Source organism: Microcaecilia unicolor, chromosome 2, assembly GCF_901765095.1.
Source record: "Microcaecilia unicolor chromosome 2, aMicUni1.1, whole genome shotgun sequence".
NCBI lineage: Eukaryota > Metazoa > Chordata > Amphibia > Gymnophiona > Siphonopidae > Microcaecilia > Microcaecilia unicolor.
The window spans coordinates 287,730,576-287,746,198 of NC_044032.1; the positions used below are offsets into that span (position 1 = coordinate 287,730,576).

At 43.1% G+C, this 15,623-nt stretch overlaps 1 protein-coding gene across 1 annotated transcript in view; it reads right to left on the bottom strand.

Moving 5' to 3' along the window:
* CCDC171 (coiled-coil domain containing 171) overlaps positions 1-15,623 on the bottom strand; it is a 665,674-nt gene that overhangs the window by 441,829 nt on the left and 208,222 nt on the right. Inside the window, 1 exon segment of the mRNA XM_030194229.1 lies at positions 7,030-7,119. Within this exon segment, the coding sequence (XP_030050089.1) occupies positions 7,030-7,119 (90 nt within the window).

The window sequence follows — 15,623 nt, forward strand, 5'->3', positions numbered from 1 at the left end:
GCATAAAAAAAATAAACAAAATTTTAAAACCATGTAAAGTTTAAGGGTCTCTTAAGAAGTTAATTTTAGAAAGATTTTAATACCATGAATTTCCCTAGTCCTGAAATTATCATACAGCCCCATATTCCTTGCTAGTTTCACATTTCTGGAGAGACGGGGGTCAGCAACCACTGAGGGATTAAACAGGTGACTTGCCTTAATCCCTTTAATGAACAATCAGAGCACATTTCTGTAACTGGAACATGCCAAGCACCAGGTCTAAATAATAGTGTCCACCTTTCTGGACATGACATGCCCTTCCCCTTCTAAAGTCAGAGTTGGACATCCATATTTTGGCCCCTTATGATCTGGCCATCCTCTAACCATAATCGGGCATTTCTTAAGGCTGCTGATCTTTTCTTAAATTGCCTTAAAAGCACTAAAATCAAGAGAGGAAATAGCCTCAAGAAAACCAGCAGGTGAGAAAATGGGTGGCCAAAATGCCCTCAAAAGGACATGGAAATACAGGCCTAGGAACAAGACATCAAAAAAGGCAAATTTAAGTTCAAAAGGGCACACTTACACTGTGATCAATGCATGTTTTCCCTTTCCTCCATTCATAGTCTAAATATATATTTGTAGGTCAGTGATTCCTAAACTTGGACTGTGGAAACCCCAGGAGAGTAAAGGTCTGTCTTTTTCTCTGGACCTGCAATAGAAGCTCTCTCCTGTTTCTTCATGGATTTCTGGGGAAACCCCAGCCAGTCATGGTTTCAGGATATCAACAATGAATATTCATGAGATCAATTTGCACTGTTGTCGGTACATGAAAGGTCAAGAAGTGTTGGGGTGCACATGTGTGTTGAGGTTCGGTGAGGGAGAGATATCAGGAGTATATGGCTGTGGGTGCATAGGTTCCCCTTGCACTCTCCTACTCCTTACACTCACATCATCTTCTCTTACTAGTAACAATTGTGTAGTCCCCAATTGTGCATAGCAACCTTCTGCATCTCCTATTCTAGTACGAGGGAGAGATATCAGGAGTATATGGCTTGTGGGTGCATAGGTTCCCCTTGCACTCTCCTACTCCTTACACTCACATCATTCTTCTCTTACTAGTAACAATTGTGTAGTCCCCAATTGTGCATAGCAACCTTCTGCATCTCCTATTCTAGTACCAGCAAGGTTTGGGGCCACACAAGTATGTTGTTTGAATCTTCACCGTGGTCGGATGTACTATGCTCTTCTTCAGTGGTGGAGCCTGACTTCCCCATTCTATTGGACTTTTTGCATGCAGCTTCTTTCATCACCTGCATAGACTTGAGTTGTACATGTGCACATAAGCTTATTCAAATGGCAGAGCAACAGAAAGAAACGGAGGCTTACCCTCCCCAAAACGCACTATCACTTAGGCATAACATGCCTAAAAACAGCACAACACTAGGCTTTAGGGGAATACTAAAGCACAATAGAATAAGAACAAAAATGGGAAGAAAACAATACTTGACTTTTTACTTCAGAAATGCCCCTAGAGGTGGGAGTAACTAGTGAGGTAATTAAAATTCGCAGATGACACAAAGTTCTTCAGGGTCGTCAAGTCGCAGGAGAAGTGTGAAAGATTACAGGAGGACTTCGCAAGACTGGGGGATTGGGCGTCCAAGTGGCAGATGAAGTTCAATGTTGACAAGTGCAAAGTGATGCATGTGGGTAAGAGGAACTCGAATTACAGCTATGTCATGCAAGGTTCCGCGTTAGGAGTCACAGACCTAGAAAGGATCTGGGAGTCATCGTTGACAAGACATTGAAAACTTCTGCTCAGTGTGTTGCGGCGGCCAAGAAAGCACACAGAATGTTGAGTATAATTAGGAAAGGGATGGAAAACAAACATGAGGATGTTATAATGCTGTTGTATCGCTCCATGGTGCGACCCGCACGCACCTCGAATATTGTGTCCAAGTCCGGTCGCCGCCACAGGTGCCCGGTATACGAGGCTTACCCGCAAGCCCCAAGCGTCTCTCTCTCAGTCATCTATCATACCTCGTGGTGTTAGAGCAGCAGTGAAAAGCATTGCAGGCTGCTGGGCTCCGTGCTTTAGTTGTTTTGTCTTCTCTCTCTCTCTCTCTCAGCTCTGGCCCGCCCTCATTTCCTGTTTACGCAAGGGCGGGCCAGAGCTGAGAGAGAGAGAGAGAAGGCAAAACAACTAAAGCACGGAGCCCAGCAGCCTGCAATGCTTTTCACTGCTGCTCTAACACCACGAGGTATGATAGATGACGTTTAAAATTTGGAGGAAGCCTGGAACTCGAAGGGAGCGAGGAACTGTCTGTGATGGAGAGAGGGAGGAGGGACCCTGGAACTGTCTGTGATGGAGGGAGGGAGGGGGGACCCTGGAACTGTCTGTGATGGAGAGGGGGGGACCCTGGAACTGTCTGTGAGGAGAGGGGGGAGGGGGACCCTGAAACTGTCTGTGATGGAGGGAGGGGGGACCCTGGAACTGTCTGTGAGGGAGGGGGACCCTGGAACTGTCTGTGAGGGAGGGGGACCCTGGAACTGTCTGTGAGGGAGGGGGACCCTGGAACTGTCTGTGATGAGTCTGACTTCTTGAGGTAACTTTCCAGTTCAGTATTTTGCCTTCATATCTGTTGTGTCATGTTTTTCATGTGTGATCAAGATGCAGTATTCTGCTAGCGTGTAGTATTTGCAGCCCTTTTTGTTTTGTTTCACTAGGTTGTGTACTGGTGTTTTAGAGCTAGGTGTATTATAGTGCTGCCTTTCCATGCATAAGGTTGTAGCTCGTCCTGTCCTTGGAATTATTGCTGTTACTAGTAAAAAAGGCCCGTTTCTGACACAAATGAAACGGGCGCTAGCAAGGTTTTCCTCGGAGTGTGTATGTTTGGGGAGAGTGTATGTGAGAGTGACTGTTTGAGGTCAGAGTGAAAGTGTGAGTGTGTGTGAGAGAGAGTGAGTCTGGGTGTGAGTGTGTTTGTGAGAGAGTGTGTGTGTGAGAATGAGAGTGTGTGCAAGTGTGTATGTGAGACACAGTGTGAGAGAGAGTGTGTGTGTGTGGGCGAGAGAGAGAGGTGTGTGAGACACAGATTCTCTGTTTGAGTGAGTGTATGAGACCAAGCGAGTGTGTGAGTGACTGTGTGGCACATAGAGAGTGAATGTGATACAGTGTGAGACAGAGTGTGTGAGAGTGAGAGTCAGAAAGACATTGTATATCAGAGAGAGAGTGTGAGCCGTGCCCTCCCAATCCATGGCCATCTGTCCCCTGGCCCCTCCATTCATCCTTTTCCAGCAATTCCCCTCTCTCCCCTGAGCCCTGCCCTCCCAATCAATGCCCATCCATGCTCCTCTGTCCCCTGCCCCCTCCATTCATCCCTTTCCAGCAATTCCCCTCTCCTCCCTGAGCCCTGCCCTCCCAATCCATGCCCATCCATGTTTCTCTGTCACCTGCCCCCTCCATTCATCCCTATCCAGCATTTTCCCTCTCTCCCTGAGGCCTGCCCTGCAATCCATATCCATCCATGCCCATCTGTCTCCTCTATTCATCCCTAGCCAGCAATTTCCCTCTCTCCCTGAGTCCTGCCCTCCCAATCCATGCTCCTCTGTCCCCTGCCCCCTCCATTCCTCCATTTCCAGCAATTCCCCTCTCTCCCTGAGCCCTGCCCTCGCAATCCATGCCCATCCATGCTCCTCTGTCCCCTGCCGCCTCCAGTCATCCTTTTCCAGCAAGTCCCCTCTCTCCCTTCCATGACCCCCCCCCCTCGCATCCATGCTCCTCTCTATCCCATGTCCCAGCCTGGCCCGCCCTCTTCTCCTCCCCCCCTTCGCATCTATGTCCCCCCCCCTTCCCATCCATGCATCGTTTTGGTTTTTTTTTTCTTCTTTTTCAATTTACCTCCGTGGCGTTTCCGGCAGCGAAGCGTCAGGGAGGAGGCGGCGCTCCCCGACGTGTAGCTTTCCCTTCGCTGTGTTCCGCCTTATTTTGAAGGCGGAACACAGCGAAGGGAAGGCTAGACATCGGGAGCGCCGCCTCCTTCCCTGACGTTTCGCTTCCGGATTTGTTTGTTTTGTCGCGAGGGCGGGGCAGAGACGGCTGGCTGGCTGGCTTGAAGGGAGGCTTCACACCACGAATCCACGAACCCTACAGCTTCAGTGACGTCAGATGGCTTCAGGGCTTCACAGAACGTTGTCCTCATTAGAACGTTCACGGTGCGTTTTATTATATTAGATGGTTTGGTAAGGTTATGAGTGTGTTTTTGCATCAGTTTGTGTATAGTGTTTTGCAGTGGAGAGATTGTGTGTTGGCCTTACTGAGGTGGCACCAAAACATCAGAAAGGGTGTAGAGCCTAAATCGGCTCTACACGTATCATGATATTATGATCCCTTGTTTCATATTGTTGACGGTCTGCATTCTCCGTATGGTGGTATATTGGTGTATTAGGTCTGCCCAGTGTAATATTTATGGTACAGTAAGGTTATGAGTGTGTTTTTGCACAAAGTTGTGCATAGTAGTTTGCAGTTGAGCAATTGTGGTTAGTATATGCTTTGAGCAACCACTTTATTCTTTGACATATGATGCATATCTAATATCTAAATTTAATAAAAGGTATTAATTGTGATTATTTTATTTTTACTTATTTTTTTTTAGTGTGTTGTCAGACAATTATGGATATAAGCCCCGCCCCTGGCCCCACCCCCAAACCCCCCCCCCTTTAGCCTCCCCAGACAATTGGGCCACCGACCGCCTATGGTCGCCGCATCTCAAAAAAAAGATATAAAGGAATTGGAGAAGGTGCAGAGAAGGGCGGCGAATGATAAAAGGGATGGAACGACTTCCCTATGAGGAAAGGCTGAGAAGGTTAGGGCTCTTCAGCTTGGAGAAAAGGCGGCTGAGGGGTGATATGATAAAAGTCTACAAAATAATGAGCGGAGTAGAGCGGACAGATGTGACGCATTTCAAACAATAATAGAACCAAGGGACACAAGATGAAGCTAGAATATGGTAGATTTAAAACAAATAGGAGAAAGTTTTTCTTTACTCAGCGTGTAGTTGGACTCTGGAACTCGTTGCCGGAGAATGTGGTGGCAGCGGCTGGCCTTATGGAGTTTAAGGGGGGTTTGGACAGATTCCTGAAGGAAAAGTCCATTGAACATTATTTTTTTTTGGGGGGGGGGGGGGTTGCCCGGTTCTTGAAGCCTGGATTGGCCACTGTCGGAGATAGGATGCTGGGCTTGATGGACCCTTGGTCTTTTCCCAGTATGGCGGTGCTTATGTGCTTAAGCACAAGAAAAATGTCCAAATTTTACAGAAAGAAAAAGTAAGAACTGCAGTATGCTACATGACCATGAGAACAGGAACTGCAGCTGGTGTTGAATACAGCTTAAGAACTTTTTCTAGAAGGCTCTAGAAATTGAGTTTGGATCAGCACCATCAGGATGTTGTCATTCCATATGTGACTGCTGAACTGCTGGTCTTCAGAGAAAACACTCAGTCTTATATCTTGCCCCTGTATCACTAACCTTCCTTTATTTTTCCCCTAAACATTGCTGTTTATTTTGTCCTGAACTCTGCTTCCTACATAACTGTCATTTTACACTATCTGCATTCACAAACGCTGCTTTTCATGGCATTACACCTCTATATGTATTTCACCTCCTCTCCATTTTTCTTTCCTAGTCCCAGCTGTGCTTATCCTTATTCTCTTTCATGCTTTCTCTCACATCAGCTCCTAGTCAGCTCTGTCCATGGTTCCACTACCTCTTCTTTTCCTGCTTCCTTTGAGCTTATCTTTATTCAGTGAGCAAATTAATCCCAGTGCCTGCATGCCCTCCCTCTCCTGGTCCCTATCAGTTTAACATTCATTTATTCACTTATTACCGATCACTGTTTCAAGCTTCCTAATTTTGACTTGTATACTTTACAAAGAGGTTCGTTTAAAAAAATGCATGCACAGACTCTCTCTTGAAAATATAAAGAAATATGCCATGTTGGATAGGTAGAACTGAAAGGACAAACAAGATACAAGTGATACCTTTATATATTTGGACAAATTTAATACATTTGTGATTAGCTTTCAAGACCCATGTACCCTTATATTACATTAATGTAAAATGAAGCGAGGAACATGTTTGTCCAAGTAAATTACAGACTGAATTTCAGTGATAATGAAACAATCTGCAATTTGATTTTACATTGGATACTCAGTCTGCATTTTCCTGAAGGAACTTAATCTCAAAAGCTAGATACAAAGGGAGTAAATTCACGGAGTCTTTGCAACTTCGTGAATGCTGTTGCCTTCATTAAGGTTTGTTGTTGGGGGTGATTCTTTTGTTCCTAATGGCTGACTGCTTCAGAGGCACCATTTTGAATTTGTTATATAAGCAGTAGTTCTAATCGATGCCGGGTATTTCATTGTTTCAGAGGTTTGCCAACAGAAGCCTCTTAAAATTATTTTGGCTCATTCAAGTCCTGCCTGCTCAGCCTTCTACCCCAAAACAAGCCAAGACCTGCTGAAATATCTATGTTGGGGTTTTAGTACAGGAAGATACATTTTTATTTCATGGCAGCAAGACTTCCTAGTGTGCTCCAGCCTCTCTATTTAATTGTGGGGCTTCCTTTTTCCTGCATCTCTGTTAAGTACATTTTGTTCTGCACATTGTAAAACATTAAAAATCTGATAAATGAAATTGGACTTTATTGGCATATAATGATCAGGGTGAACACCTCTATCCTATGTTTTTCAAAGTGCTAACTGTAGATTTGATACCATCTGAATTTTAAGATTTATGAACATTATTTTGTTTGCTACAAAACCATTTAGTTCCATTGTCCTTTGTCACTGGTCTTTATAAATGGGCAAAACACAGGTGTATTTTTGGAAAGTTTTATTGGTGCTCTGTTATAAAACCACCCCCAATCACATTATTAGTCCAACTTCTTTATTGACCTTTACTTCTTTAAAACAGTGGTCCTAAGCATGCTTTTAACTATATAAATAACTTTCAATAACAATTTTTTGAAAAACAGAGGAAAATGAACAATTTACCTTATAAGTTTTACCCAAAGACCATACCAGCTCTTTGGAAGATTCAAGTTCTTTAGACATCATCTTAAGTGATTGCCTCATCTTCTCAAGCTGATTAAGAAAGAAATGGAAACATTTTTAAGTTATGTTCATGGAAGCAAAAATGTTAAGTGTTATAATAATAATGTCTAAGAGAACACATAGAGTGAAAAACTTGTAGGAAATTATAGTAGAGGGGAATCAAACATATAACCCATAGGCCATTTCCAGCATCAGAAAGCCTGTGCAATGTTGTCAAAAGTTCTACCTCAATCCAGCTTTGCACACACAGCTGCATCTGTGTAACAGAGGTAGTATCCTCCTTTGGTGTCACAGTGTGGGGTAGTCTCTTATTGCTACAGTTAAACTCTTCTGCCACAAGGATTTCAAAACATCGTAAGAAAACCCATGTTGAATCGGACCAAGGTCCATCAAGACCAGCATCCTATCTCTGACAGCAGACAGTCTATGTCACAAGTAACCAGCAGATCCAAAATGTTGACAGTTGATTTCCAGAAAAAAAAAACAATTGTTCTTCCAAGGCTACCTGACTAATAATTTTATGGGCTTCTCCTCCTGGAACTTGTCCAATACTCTTTTGAAGCTTGCTATGCTGGTCATCTTGACCACATTCTCAGGCAAAACAATTCCACCGCTTAATTATGTGGTGTGTGAAAAAAGTTTTCTACAATTTGTTTTCAATCTGCTGGTCATTAGTTTCATAGAGTGTCCTCTTGTTTTTCTGTTTGACTACTGTTCCCTATTTAACTATTCCACCCCATTCAGGTTTATAAATTTCTATCATAACCCCAAGCTAAAAAGCCTTAACCTGTTTAGCCTCTGTTTAAAGGGAGGTGTTCCATCCCCTTTATCATTTTTGTCACCCTTCTCTGAACCTCTTTTAGTTGTATTATATCCTTTCTGACCACAACTGTACACAATATTCAAGGCGCACAAACACCAGGAACCGATACAGTAGCATGATTCTTTAATTTGGTTTTCCATCCCTGTTGAGATCTCCAAAATTCTATTTGTCATTTTTGTAACCATGGCACACTGTGCTGAAAATTTCCAGGATATTTGTCTTGGCTGGTCACTTAATTCAGAACCCAGAATACTGATGTACTTGTATTCGGAATTACTTTCCTCTATGTGAATCATTTTGCACTTGTGCACATTAAAAAGGCAATTCAATAACTGGGCATGTGCAGTTATGCACGAAGTGCACTATGCGCTATTCTTTAAAATACCATTTTAGTGCTATAGCATGTACCTGCAAGTGGCATACACATGGGCAGAGCCTGGGAGGGGCATGGAGTGTCTTTAACTTACACATGCAAATTACAGAATAAGTTACTCAGGTTTGGCATAAATGGTTGCACCTACATTTAGGATTATGCTGGTATTCTATAAAGCAATCAGAGTGCCCCAGATGTTGTTATAGAATAAGTGCTACCCACGCAGCATTGGACTGCCTAAATGGAAGTGCCCTGTTATAGAATTGCCCCTAGATTTCATCTGCTATTTAGATTCCCAATCTCCTAAGTCTCACAAAATCCTCCTTCAAATCCTCAGAATCCTCTGTCATTTTAACAAATTTGAATAATTCTGCTTCAGCTGCAAATTTCACCACCTCTGTCCAGATCATTTGCAAATATTAAACAGAGCAGATTCTAGTACAAACCTTTGGGGCACACCACTAGTGGCTGTTTTCCATGTGGATCATTCAGTTCTACTCTTTATTTTCCATCTTTTAGTCAGTTTGCATTCTAAAAAGGGCCATGGCCTCTTTTACTCTGACTCTTCAATTTCCTAAAGCGTTAGTCAAATGCTTTCTGAAAATCCAAATACAGTATCAATTGGCTCAAATTACATCTTCAAAAAAATCTAATAAATTGGTAAAGCAAGATTTGCTGACTCCAGGTTGACTCATTCTCATTAAACTGTGTCTATTTAAATAGTCAGTAATTTTGTTTTCTAGTATAGCTTCAACCATTTTGCCCAGCACTATATCAGGCTCACCGGTCTACAATTTCCCAGACCACCTCAGGAGCTCTTTTTAAAAACTGGAGTTATGCTGGTCACCCTCCAATAGTCAGGCATCATGGCCATTTTGAATAATAGATTACAGTTTACTAGTAACAGGTTAGCAATTTTTTGTTCCAGCTCTTTCAGGACTCTAGTGTGAATGCTATCCGATTCTGGCAGTTTGTCAGTTTGAAATATCACATAATCTAGACTTATAGTGATGTGTATTAATTGCTCTGAATCACCACCAAAGATGTTTTCCAATGTAGGCATGACCCCAACATCTTCCTCAATAAAGACTACAGTGGGGTGACTTTTGTTCCTGTTAGCTGACTGCTGCTGAAAGAAATTGCTTAGTTTTTCTGCTATTACCTTATCCTCCTTGAGCACTCATTTAACCCCTTTGTCACCCAGCAGACCAAACTCCCTCACAAGCTCTTTGTTTCTAATGTACTTCAAAACATTTTTTAGTATTAGTTCTTGCCTCTTCTTTCACACTGGCATAGATTTTATCTGGCCTTCCAAATTGGTCTTTTTAAATAATATCAGTATCTCATGCAAAATTTTGAACTAGCAACCGATCTTTTACTCATTTTCTAACTTCCTCAGTTTATGACAGTCTCCATTTTTAAAATTAGGTGTGACAGCAGTGTTTTGTTTTGGGTTTTTTGTTAGTTTGGTTTTGGTTTTATTTCTGTCCACAATAACAAACTTGATCATATTATGATCCCAATTCCCTATCAGCTCCATCACCATTGCCCCTTGCACCAGGTCCTGCATTCCATTAAGGACTATATCTAAAGGACTTCACTTCTGGTTGGGACGTGAACAAACTGTTCCATGAAGCAGTCATTCATGGCATATAGAAACATTACTCCTCTAGCATGTCTGATGAGACATTTACCCAATCTGTACCGTGATAATTGAGATCTGTCATTTGTTAGCCTTTCTAGTTTCTTCTTAGAATTTCACTGTATCTTTATCCTGTAGTACAACCCCCACCTCCCTATCAAACACGGAACTCCTATCCATAAAGATTCTACACTGTATATTGTTTCCTACAGAACTTTCATCCTGTTTGTGTATGCCATCCTTAACATATGGTGTTACCCACTCCACCAATCTGATCTACCCTGTCATTTTGATATGTTGTACCCTGGTATCACAGTATCCCATTGGTTGTCATCCTTCCACAGGTCTCAGATACCTATTGTATCCACGTCTTCCTTTACTTTCATACTTTCTAACTCTCTGATATTTATTTTACAAATAATTTAAAAACGCTCCTAACATGTATTTACAAGCTGCATAGAGGTTGATAGAGTTATTGGATATAATTTATTTCTGTCTGTTCTTTAACTATTCATAAACTACTTCACTTCACCTTTTTTAATAACCTCTCTATCAGGATAGCCTAACTTCTGCATCTGGCTAACATACCTTGAAGATACCTTACTCTGAACAATGCAGTCCTGAGAGACTGTCAGCTTTCCCCCAAGTTCTAGTTAAAAGATGCACCTGGTTCTACGCATCCTTTTTAAACAAGCTCCCCTTTGCCAGAATGTTGCTCAGTTCCTAACAAATCTGAATTCCCTTGCCCTGTAGTACTGTCTCATCTACACACTGAGACTCTGGAGCCTCTTGGGTCTTGCGCTTGGAACACTAAATATTTCTGAGACTACTACCCTGAAAGTTCTGGATTTCAACTTTATTTAAAATCCTAAATTTGGTTTACACAACTTCCTTTCCACACTTTCCTAAGTCACTGGTACCCACAAGTTCCAAGACAGCTGGCTCCTCCCCTACAGTGTCTAAAATCCTAAGTGATGCATGAGGTCTGCCACCTCAGGCCCACCAATCATCCAGCTATCTACATACCCAACGACTGAATCAGCAACTAAAATGATCATAATCCTTCCCTCCTGGTCTGTAAAACATTCCCTTGGCCACACTAAATTCTTCTCCTCTCCTCTATGGCTAGTCCAAGCCATCATGCTCCCTTCCATAGCTGATTTGTCTCAGTGCTGCTGCTCCTCCTGCTATTCCAGACTGGCCTTTCTCTCCACTGCCCATGCTATTGCTCCTGCATGTAAACATGTATGAAAAAATAACCTACTATAGCCAAGCTCTTAAAATGGCAGATACTCTCACTAATCATTAATGAAAAATATGAATAAAACAGAGATGAGTAGAAGGGAGAAGAGCAACTAATGAGGTTGGTAGGGTGTTGGAAGAGATAGAATGATGGGGTTAGAGGGAAACACATTCTCCATGTAGTGCCTGGTTGGCAATAAACTGCAGAAAATAAATCCCTTGCTCCTCTATTGTAGCTACAACATTTGAAGGGCAAGATCATCCCTTGGAAGTTGCAACACTGAAAGAGGAAGGAGTCCCCCTTCTGTTTGATGAAACATAGTACAACATCTAATAGGAACCTTTTGCCCCATTCTAATCCCCAGTCTGCCTGCTTCAAGTATTCTTTTCAAAATATGACCAAACATAAAAATGAATTTGACATCCCTGTTATAGTATTCACATGCCGCAAAGGAAATCTAATGCCTTTATATTAAATAAAATATATCTGTATATTTTAGACAGTGGCCTGTATATAATATAGAGCACAAAAGTGAGAAATGAACTGAAATCTATTGTGAGCTGAAAGGGCAAGATCTTTGGCTCTCCAAGTACATTTAAAGTATAGGGAATGGTCCATGGTTCCATATGGGACATCTTCATGGTCAGTCACAGCATGCAGTCCAACTGGAAAGTCCTGCAGCAAATCATCAACTGGTTCTGTACTACTTGTGATTTATTTTCCTTGACAGTTCATTCTTCTTTCTGTCAGCCTGCTCTCTTTGTTTTTGTTAAAGCCACCTTTTGTTTTTCTACTGCTGTCTCTGGCACTCTTTCACAAAAGAGCACATTACTAAGCCAGTTCCTGCTGAGCTGACTTTTCAACTATGCAAAGAAAAATGTGGTGTGCATCCTCTGAAATAACAGCTCGCTGTGGGTAACATATTCCGAGCTACTCCGTATCTTGCTGAACTGAGCCTCAGAAGAGTCTCCAACTAGTAGCTACACTGGATATCTACCCTCACTGGGAAAGATCTAACAGCTTTTGCCGTTCCTAGAAATATTATTATTTCCATGGTCACTTACATTTACCCATTTTGCTATCTGAGGATTCCAAGGCAGCGCTGTCAGCCTTTTATGGAGCAGAAATACTAAAAGCATACATCATTTCAATGATCTTTCAGTACATTTTAAATTACAGTTTTTCCATTAAGATGGAAGAACTTTAACAAGATGTAAATTAGTTACTTGAGAGTATGTCATATTCATATAAAACATGAACCTTAAAATGAGCTTCAACTTCAAAATGTGTAGCTTACTTTCATAAGTAATATTTATTCAAAATGCACATTTATAGAACCAATTTCAAATTTCCTTTAAAAAGCTATTTCACAAACATTTCACAATAGAATTATTTATAGGATGATCCTAGGCATTTGTTTGATTACATACGTTAAAAAACAAGTGTATACTTGCAACACTGTATTTGAAATATTTTAAGTACCAATACACACAAGCAATAAGAGAACACAGTTATTTTCAAAGATTGAATACCAACTTCAATTCACAGCAGAGGGAAGTGGTCCTAATTAAAGGGAAAAAAGTTCTCTATAGGCTGGTCCAATGACTCAGTTATTATTCAACGGAGTGGAGAAGTGGCCTAATGATTAATGCAGCATCCTGGGTTCAATTCCCAATACAACTCCTTGTGACCCTGGGCAAGTCACTTAACCCTCCATTGCCTCAGGAACAAAAATTTAAAAAACAAGATTGTGAGCCCTCTAGGGACAGAGATAGTACCTTCTTATAATTAGATTGTAAGCCACACTGAACCTGAACTCTGTTTGTAGATAATTCTACTAATAATAATAGTCATTTCTATAGCGCTACTAGACGTTTGGGGGGGCTGGAGATCCGGGGGGGGGTCTCTGATCCCCCTGACCCCTCTGACACAAGTTTGAGGGGCTGGAGATCCAGTGGGCCTCCAGCCCCCCTAGCACCCCCCAGCATACCTCAGATGTCCCTGGTGGCCTAGTGGGCCATAGGTCAATCCCCCCCCCCCCCCACCTGGTGCTCTAGCAGCCCTTCCCCAGCCCCCCTACCTTCAGTTGGAGGAGGGAGATGGCCTCTCACCTCTTCCATCAGCGCCGCCTCGAAAATGATGGCGCCCAGCCCTGCCCAGTGCATCCTGGGATGTGCTGGGTGGGGCTTCACACCATATAAGATTTTTTCCCCATATGGTTTGAAGCCCCGCCCAGCGCATCCCAGTGCACTGGGCAGGGCTGGGCGCCGCTAACGGAGGAGGAAGGAGACCACCCCTCCTCCAACTGGTTAGGGGGTGGGGAAGGGCCACAGGTGGGGGGGGAACTGACCCGCGGCCCACTGGCCACCAGGCACATCTGAAGGATGCTGGGGGGGTTAGGGAGGTTCCTGCTGGGGGGGCTGCTGCATTGTGGGGAATGGGGGCCTGCTAGAATGCAAATCCATGCTGGACAGGGCTCACCATTCCTACCCAATGGTCTGCAAACCCTAATGCCAGCTCTGAGCTGGCGTAGGGTTTGCTGTGACTAGCGAGCCAATCTTTGGCGCGCTGTTTGCTGATCATTGGGGATCAATAGGTTTAGCATGCATTTGTATGCTACTTGCGCTAAGAGCCCTGTTTTGCATGCATTTGCATGCTAGTTGCGTTCAGAGCCCGCGAATGCATTGTTTCACGTGCTCGGGGGCTCTGATCATGGGGCAGTAGCAAACGCAGGTGCCAGTACAGCGCTAACAGCCTCTAGCGCGCCTGTGTTTGCTTCTGAACATTGGTCATAAGTCACAATCTATGGAGCTTGAATAAAGGGAAAGGGGAAATGGGACTTGATATACCGCCTTTCTGAGTTTTTTGCAACTACATCCAAAGCGGTTCACATATATTCAGGTACTTATTTTGTACCAGGGGCAATGGAGGGTTAAGTGACTTCCTCAGAGTCACAAGGAGCTGCAGTGGGAATCGAACTCAGTTCTCCACTGCACTAACCACTAGGCTACTCCTCCACACCAATGTAATGTAATGTAAAGGCTGCCAATGTAATGGTTCTGGTAACTGCTGGCAGAGTTGTTGGGTTTTTTTTAAGTGAAGCCTCCTGGATAAGCAGGCTGATATCATCATGGGCACAACAATGACTGCTGTGAACTAGAGCCATACTGCTAGACAAAACTTATTTGACTGTGATGGTTTTGTAATACATGACAGCACACACACAGGCATAGCCAGGTTTTGATCTCAGAAGGAGCAGACTTTTATAAAATAGGCACCGCCGGTTGGTGTCAGCTAGACAGCAGTGTCTGTGTTGTTGCTCAGGGGCTGTGGCGGGCAATGATTAATACAGGCTGTCTCTGTTGCGTCCTGCCTACAAGGAAACAGTAAGTTACATCAGGAGGCAGGACGCAGAAGAGGTCCGTGGACTGGCCAGAGCAGGCAACCTGTCTTCTTAACTTCAAATAAAAATATTCAAATTGTGTCCATCACCTCAGGAATAGCACACCCACTCCCTTCCACTGCTAGACACCTTGTTTAAATCAGATGGGCTTTTGTTTGTGTGGTGACCCTACAGGATGTGAAGAACACTAGTCTTGAGCATTTTTATTTTGGGTGACAAGCCCCAGAACCTACTTTCAAATAGGGCTAGACACTTTGTGAAATAACACAAACCCCTGCAAAGAGACACCCAAACCTATACTGAAAACTTACCACACCAAAACAGCCCTAACCCACCTATGAAAAGATAGTGCTATAAATATTACAGTGGGACCTAGAGAAGTGTTTCCCTAGGTGGCCCTGGAGTACCCCCTTGCCATTCAGGTTTTCAGGCTATCCACAATGAATCTACATGAAAAAGATTTGCATGTAATGGAGGCAGCATATGCAAATCAATGTCATGCATATTTATTGTGGATATCCTGAAAACCTGACTGGCAAGGGGGTACTCCAGGACTGCCCTAGAACACAAAACTTACCACACCATAACAGCCCTAACCCACCTATCAGAAGGCAGTGCTAAATATATTACACTGGGCTCTGGAGCACCAAATATACCTACTATTGGGAAACTGGAACAAGCTGCACTGTTACACATTCCTACTCAGATACTACATGCTAGCAGAATCCTTCACCTCAGTCACACATGCAGAACATGGCCAGACCCTCATCTATATAACATAAGGGTAGCCATACCGGGTCAGACCAATGGTCCATCTAGCCCAGTATCCTGTTTCCAACGTGGCCAACCCAGGTCACAAGCACCTAGCAGAAACCCAAATTGTGACAACATTCCATGCTACCAATCTAATGCAGAAATTGAGACCCCCCCCCCCCCCTACCCAAGGAAGCCAGACTCAACAGTGCAATACTGGTGGTAAAAAAAAAATTGACAGAAATGCATTTTCTCCTGTAGTTTGCAAAATAAAAATAGAAAAAAATGTACATTTTA